Genomic DNA, 7,500 nt, shown 5'->3' with positions numbered 1-7,500 from the left:
TGCATGGGTTTTTGCTTCGTGGGATTGCGAGAGAAAAATAGGAAAATCCGAAATTAGTAAAGTTTCCTGCAAAAAGTGGGAAATTATCAACTTATTCAGTCCATCTTGTGCGTATTTGTTTTTAAACTCGACTAGTTTTACATTCGCATCATTTTTCTCAAATGGAATAGTGGATCCCGAAGGGGCAAGAGAGTGCAAACCGCGCGCGAAAGGATTCTCAAAAATATTGAAACTGCAACCACAAAAAAGTTACTGCATAGTTTTACCACGCTGCGAGAAGCGATCAACTAATTCGTAAGTAACCCGGGAGTGCAGAAAATCTGGGGACACGATTCGCATGCCTCGGAAGGAAACCATCGGAGACTGATAAGCGACCTCTCCGGCAAGATTTCAAGTGCGTTATCTGCAAGGTTTTGTAGAATTGACGAACGGAACTCAATGCCGGAACCCGGCTCATCCGTGTCCATGCAGTAAGTACCTATTGCTTCCAAAAGGTGAATCAAATTAACAATATTGCACCGGGAAGTTGCAGAATAATTTCAGTATTCAGAACAGCTTTTCTAACCATTTGGAATTCTTTTTGCAGGAAGACCATCGTGACAAACTCCTCTGATTGTTGTTTGATGCAAAACCTCCCCAGGACACAGTGACAACGAATTATAGTGTGATTGGAGAGTACAAAATCGTTCCTTTTACCAATTTAACAAAAATGGGGGACATAAAAACGTGTTCCATTCGTATTTGCCAAGACGGGCACGCCAATGCTTTGGCGCTTAATCGAGAGTTCACCCAGATTGCGGTAGCCGGTAGAAGCCGTAAGTAGAGTGGCAGCGGCAGGAGAACTAAACTCTCAAGGTTTTATTAACTTTCCATCCATTCGCTTCTAGTGTTGAAGGTGTTCTCAATTGAAAATGATGGATTTACGGAGGTGTGTAATATGCGAGGAGGCAAGAATCAAAACCTTAGTTACTCGTCAAATGATGTGGCATGGAGTGCGCTTGATTCGAATATTCTTGCAACGGCTGCAACCAACGGTGTCGTGTCGGTGTGGGATCTTTCGAAGTTTGGCAGACAGAAACAATCGCTGGTTTACAACGAACACGAGCGTACCGCACATTCGGTCGCTTTTCACGGCACGGAAGCGAATCTGCTCATCTCGGGCTCACAGGATGGTACGATCAAGTGTTTCGATTTGCGAACAGACAAGATTGCGATCAACACATACTTCAGCAACTCAGAAAGTGTGCGCGATGTAAAGTTTAGTCCTCACGCACCCAACACATTTGCGGCCGTGTCGGAAAACGGAACCGTGCAGCTGTGGGATATTCGACGCAATGATCGCTGCACAACTCAATTCACGGCTCACAGTGGCCCTATCTACACCTGCGATTGGCATCCGAATCAATCGTGGCTTGCGACGGGTAGCAGGGATAAGCAAATCAAGGTGTGGAACACTAACCCCAAGAGCTCATCACAGGAAAGCGCCAAAAACGTGTCACTTGAGTATACTATACATACGATAGCAGTCGTTGGACGGGTTCGCTGGAGACCAGACAAGATGTATCATATAGCAAGTTGTGCGCTGGTGGTGGACAATAGCATCTACATTTGGGATCTGCGGCGACCGTACATTCCGTATGCTTCATTCAATGAACATTCGAACGTCACAACGGGCATCGCGTTCAAAGGCAACGATCGCCATGTGCTACTGTCCACTAGTAAGGACTCTACCATCTTCAAACACGTGTTCAAAGATGCTACTCGGCCTGCTCTGAAGGCGAACCCACAGGGTGCAAATTTCAATTACAAGGGGGATCTATTGTACGCATACGAAATGAAAATGATGCCTCCACCACCGCCTCCACCGGCATCGACTGGTTTGCTAAGCCAGGGTTCCGGCCTGCTAGGGTCTCGACAAAAAACACCTCCTTCGGCAGAACAGTTCCATCTGGCAAAGTCGAACCTATCAAATTATCAAACTAAAAGCAGCAGCACGAATGGCAAGGATGTGACTAAAACTTCTCTCCTAAAGGACTATCTGGCGTTTAAAGGCTGTGCCAAGGAGTATCTTGTAACGGATGCATCTTTGGCCGACATTTGTAGCCACAATGCAGCGGTAGCGAAGAAGTATGGCAAAACGAATGTGAGCTTTCTTTGGAATTTCATTAGTCAGCTGTACGCTTACAGTTCAATCGCTAGTATGAAGCTGGAACAACGGAATTCAAATTCAAGCCAACATGCTACTGGCCGCTTGATGGCACAAAACTCAAACCAATCGAGTGCTGGCGGGCGCAGTGAGGATCGACCCAACGCTAGTGGAAGCAATCCAAACCTCGCATCAACGAACATCGCCAATAACAACAATAGTGCCGAAGATTTCTCCGAGTACGCAAACATTCGGAATAGCAACGAACCGGCGGGACTAGGACAGTTGCTTTCGGTGGACATTGAACCAGAACGGTGTGAGTTTGTCTTTGGCGAGACGGAACTAACATTCGATTCGGTTGATTGTATCAAAGGATTTCGAAACGGGTTCCTCTACACCGGACCGCATGATCTGGTGAAAGAGTACACGTTTCCTTCCTCGAACCTGATGAATGCACACGAACTACACCAAACGCATCCGCGGAAACATATGGCGGTGGCGGAAAAATCTCAAGAAACATCCCCTCCACCGAACCCCGTACCGAGCTTTTTGAAGATCTCCGATCACAACCCGTCTCCACCGATCTGGCAACCGCACCAGGTATTGGCCGACTGCCTATCGCTACAGACGGAAGTCGGAGACGTGCAGACATCATCCTGCATTCTGATGGCCCTCGGCGAACGGCGTCACAGTTTACAGATTGATGAAAGCGTGCAGGAGAACTGGCTTATGTCGTACATTGAGCTGCTGCATCGGCATCAGCTGTGGAACGAGGCGACCCAGGTTATAAAACTCAGCTGGATACGCTCGGTGGCAGAGATGAACCAGCAATCTACGACGATGTACACAAGCTGTGGTCAGTGTTCAAAGCAGCTACTAAACACGGTCGGGTGGTATTGTTCCCGCTGCAAATCAGCTCAAAGCTCAAAGTGCAGTGTCTGCAATGGCGTTGTCCGGGGATTGTACGCATGGTGCCAAGGCTGTTCGCATGGTGGGCATTTGGAGCATCTGAAGCACTGGTTTTCCAATAATTCAAAATGTCCTAAATGTGGGCACTTGTGTGAATACGAGTAAAGGGATGAATTTTATTAAATAAAGTCACGTCAGAGATCCAGCAACAGGATTGTTTGATAACTAAACTATTTATTTTAAATAACAAGATAACAGTTTAAGCTCAAAAGTGTGCCTTTCATTAAGTTACGCTTTCCGTCATATTGGGCGCGTTGTGGGATCAAAACGGAATCGCAATAAAAATGTGATGCACGATGGCCGAAGGATCTCACATATCTGTGGATTCATCGCTGGAACTAAGATGAAATGCGGCATTAGTAACCCCTTCGGTATCTCGATCATCATCGACATCATTTACTACGATTGTCGGGGTCAGCTTCGTTGAGCTGTTGAACATCTTTCGATCTTGTAGCATGTTTCCACCAGGAATACTGCCCTTGCGTTTGCTTCCATCAAATGCTTTCAGCTCATGTGCACTGGTAACGTGCCGAATTGGGTCGCGCACCTTTTTCGGCTTCTCCGACACACCCACGTCCTGATGACGTTGCAGGAATTCCTCAAACTTTTTGCTACCTTCCCAGGAATGTAAATCAATCGCGTGGGATGGTGGAGGACGTTTGGCACGTGCTCGAACCGGGCGCGTCATTTGTTGGGTTTTGTGCGATAACTGCTGCTCAATGCTATGCTTAAAAACCGGTTTCGAATCAGCTGGAGTCGCCGGGAATCCAGACTTACCCGATCTGTCCAATGACGATGTTTTATGAGCAGATGCCGGCCGTTGGATAGGCTCGGGCGAATGCATTACGTTGATGGAGGTGGCAACCGGCTCAATTGTGTTGGTTTCAGAAATTTTCCGAAAAACTTGCGCATGGAAATGATCATCAGCATCTTCCAAGTTGTACGAGTTGTGCGAAGAGCTTCGGCTTAACTCGGATGGATGCTGTGATGAGGAGTGCTGAGAATTTTGCGATGCAATAGAAAAATCGGAAACGGTTGTGTTGCGCGAGGTTTGCGACATTTGGCGCGGTACTAGTGATACCCTGCGTGCTCGATCGATGTCGTCCTTCAAGGGGTATGGCTTCGGTGGAATCGGTGGCGGAGCAGGTTGCAGTTGCACTCCGTTGCTAGTGGACAGCTTTGGACCGGGTAGTGGTAGGGCACTGGTTTTCGTGTCCATGCTTTTACCCGAAGGAAGGAAATATGTTTCAATTTCCTGCAGAGACTTGCCTTCCGTTTCCGGAAGCACCTTGTAGAGAATCATTGCACCGACGATCGTGATCAGCGAGTAAATCCAGAATGTCCCGGGCAGCGTGAAGGTGGCCAGCATCGTCAGGAACGTTTTGTTTGCAATAAATCCGAAAATGTAAGCAATTCCGCCGGCCAGTCCGGAGCCACCGCTACGCACATTCGGAGCAAACAGCTCACCGATCAGGATCCACGGTACTAAGCGAATGCCGATATGCGTTAGGAAAGCACTACCAAGCAGCAGCGTCAGCGGTACCCAGGCGAATTTGTTCTGGTTCACGTGCGGCAATGGCACAAAGATCTCCTTTGGGATGGCCGATTTAATGTACTCACCATACGTGATCGTCAAGTTGATCGGTTCATTAAGACTATCGTTGAGATAGTAATTGTTGAAGCTTTGGGCCGAGTACACGATACCATCGATCGAGCTGGCGTTAGAGAGGCCAATGTGCGATTTCTCGACGGTTTCATTCATTTGGGTCTTCATCATCCGCGTTGCCTTGAGGAGGGGAATCACCGAACTGTTGGTCAGCTCCGCAATGACTTCACGTGACTGCAGCGGTATCACAGTTATGTCGGCCTTGATGGAGGACACGTTGGCCACCACATTGTGGACCGAGCTACCCGGAATATCGTTCAGGAAGTAGGCATAGCTGGCCGCAAAAAAGAAGCATAAGGCACAACCGATGGTCGAAATGAACACCAACGGCCGTTTGCCGGTAAAGTGCACAAGCAACACACAGAACAGCGTTCCGATAAGCTCCGTTAACCCCAGCAGACAGGTCGCATAGTATTTGTTGATCGGTGCTTTCAAAGTGTGAAAGATCTAATCGAAAGAATCAATATTCAACCACCGATCGATGGCGATGACGTGTGACTTGGGTGCGTGACTAGTTTGGCGGACGAACATAGGACGTTTAGTCCACTCTATCATACCTGCACAGCATACGTTTGCAGCGTGGTCATGCCCGAAAAGTGGCCGATGAAGAAACAGAGCAGAATGATGCCGAAAGGCTGCAGAAATGCACGCCGGGTGTAGAGCCGCGCCTTATCGACGAGGGTAAAATCCTTCTGCAATTCCGCGTCTTTCGCCATTTGCTGCTCAAGCTCTTTGAACTCATCGTGAACCTTTAAGACGAACGAGAAAGTGCCATCAATCATGTGACCATTATTGTCTTTACAATCAACGCTTACTCACCTGTTCCGGAGTGGTCCAGCCTCGCAGCCAAGCTAGAGCACTTTGGGATTCCTCCAAACGTCCCTTGCTCGCTAACCAAGCTGGGCTCTCGGGAATGAAGAACAACAGAATAGCTGCAAGAATGGGAACCACGGAACTGACGAAAGCGACCGTTCGCCATTTCATGAAACTGCCCATAAGGAATTCCAGCAGTACTCCCAGGATGACGCATGTCGAACCAGTAGCAGCCAGAATGCCACGATATCGTGGCTGCGTAATCTCGGCGACATATGTAAGAACCGGTGCCTCGCCGAGTCCACCACTGATCCCAGCTAGTGCGAGACCGCAATAAAGGAAGGACACATCGCTTGCAAAGTGAAACAGCATCCAGGCGATAAAAATTGGAATGTTGATCAACTGCAGCCAAGAGAGAAAGAAGAAACACAGATAAGAATAGAAAGGAGTGATGAACAAGGATATTTTTTTAGAACTATTTCCGCCCCTTGTCCTAGGCCTACCTGCATTGCTCTCCGCCGGCCAATCGGTTGTGCAAGCGCACCCGAGAAAATGCTGCCCAATGGCACACAGATTAAGTTGATGGAACTTAACCATGATATTTGGTCTCTGCTCAGGGTAATGTCCGCTTCAAGAGCCGGCTCTCGGCCATCACCACCCTGAATAGCCGGAATAACAATAGTGGGAAACCCGAGCGTCATACCATACCCAAGAAGCAGTACATTCTTCACTCCAACTGCCAAGGTTTGTGAAAGCGCGGCTCGGCCATCTCTCCGCCAGTCGTTCTTGGTATATTCCTGGTCCAGCTCCATACACTCCGTTTCGGGCATTTCGGTTATGTAGCTGGCCTCTTTGGTGTAACCTAAGTACACTGTGGCAGGATGGGTTTCAGCCCGTTGCGTACGATACTGTTGGAACACTTCACGGTCACTCGTCGTCCCACTGGTCGCACTGGTACAGCTTGCCTTGCGTATGGCCAATCCTTGTGGATCGGGATCTACGAATTTTTCACCGACAAACTTCAGCTTCTCCTTACGCTGCTTGCCATAGTTGGTCTTCCGGACGGCCGACTGGTACGGATCAGGATCTTCAAACTTTTCACCCTTAAGCACTATCTTTGCCTTCCGCGCTTTAGCTGCCTTTCGACGCTTTTTGCCTTGCTGCTGCCGATGGGCGCTACAACAATGTCCGGCGTGAGCTGTAAGCCTTTTGCTTTCAAGTCGCTTCGATCTTTGCAGCTCAGCATGCCACTCGATAATGGTTGGAGGCGACGGAACGATCCTATCCTGCTGACACTTTCGGCGATCATCTTGCGGTGTGTGGCTGTGGAAGTTTTGCAAAATCGGTTAGCACCGTTTGTGGTTAACGTTGTTGCTCCATTGATCTATCACCGTTATCGCCAAACGCTAGGAGTGTTTCGGAAGGGAAGTAAGTGAAGCCGGACGATGATTGTGTATAGTTACGATTAGCAGCGCGTTCCGCGGTTAAAGGTGTGAATAGGGAAACCGCGATCACTCGTGCAAAGCAACAAACAGAGTATCCTTCACATGCATTTTGGCCATTTAGTAGACTTATCTTTAAAATTATTCATAGACAATCAAATGATCAACGATGGTCTCACAGCGTGCTATCGGATTTATCGATCTTGGTTTTATCGTTTCTTAACCCAAAATTTGAATCTGGTGCACGTAGAACTGTTTGCACGCTCCGAAAACAATTGGATTAAGAACACGTGACGTGACGTGAGACAAAGATTAAATGGTGCGTTTTCAAAGCATCTTGTAGTCTGACCCATTGGCGGACGTTAACGGATGGTTCACACTTCACACTTACTTGGCTTCCAGTCCCATTCTCCCTCTTTCTGTTTATGGCACTAAGATTCGGGAACGTGGCGGTTTGCGTTGTA

At 48.2% G+C, this 7,500-nt stretch overlaps 3 protein-coding genes across 3 annotated transcripts in view; 1 reads left to right on the top strand and 2 right to left on the bottom strand.

Annotated features, from left to right (window-relative positions):
- The window catches only part of LOC125951473 (DNA-dependent metalloprotease dvc-1-like), a 1,798-nt gene extending 1,772 nt beyond the window's left edge, over positions 1–26 (bottom strand). Inside the window, exon 1 of the mRNA XM_049680340.1 lies at positions 1–26. This exon is cut by the window's left edge and continues 414 nt beyond it. The gene's annotated coding sequence lies outside the window, so the exon portion shown is untranslated.
- An 8-nt stretch (positions 27–34) lies between these two features.
- LOC125951464 (GATOR complex protein WDR24) lies at positions 35–3,257 on the top strand. Its single transcript, XM_049680325.1, has 3 exons — positions 35–470; positions 587–815; positions 888–3,257. Exons 2-3 carry the CDS (start codon positions 710–712, stop codon positions 3,218–3,220), a joined length of 2,439 nt encoding a protein of 812 aa, XP_049536282.1. The 5' UTR covers positions 35–470; positions 587–709; the 3' UTR covers positions 3,221–3,257.
- A 57-nt stretch (positions 3,258–3,314) lies between these two features.
- Positions 3,315–7,500, bottom strand: part of LOC125951459 (uncharacterized) — a 4,260-nt gene continuing 74 nt past the window's right edge. The window contains exons 1-5 of the mRNA XM_049680319.1: positions 7,428–7,500; positions 6,098–6,917; positions 5,601–5,996; positions 5,339–5,530; positions 3,315–5,228 (exon numbers count right to left, since the gene is read on the bottom strand). The exon at positions 7,428–7,500 is cut by the window's right edge and continues 74 nt beyond it. Of these exons, the coding sequence (XP_049536276.1) occupies positions 3,426–5,228; positions 5,339–5,530; positions 5,601–5,996; positions 6,098–6,917; positions 7,428–7,444 (3,228 nt within the window). The 5' untranslated portion in view covers positions 7,445–7,500 and the 3' untranslated portion in view covers positions 3,315–3,425. The remainder of the gene's footprint in view (positions 5,229–5,338; positions 5,531–5,600; positions 5,997–6,097; positions 6,918–7,427) is intronic.

Source organism: Anopheles darlingi, chromosome 2 (genome assembly GCF_943734745.1).
Source record: "Anopheles darlingi chromosome 2, idAnoDarlMG_H_01, whole genome shotgun sequence".
Classification (NCBI taxonomy): Eukaryota; Metazoa; Arthropoda; class Insecta; order Diptera; family Culicidae; genus Anopheles; species Anopheles darlingi.
This window is presented reverse-complemented; position numbering and strand designations above follow the sequence as displayed.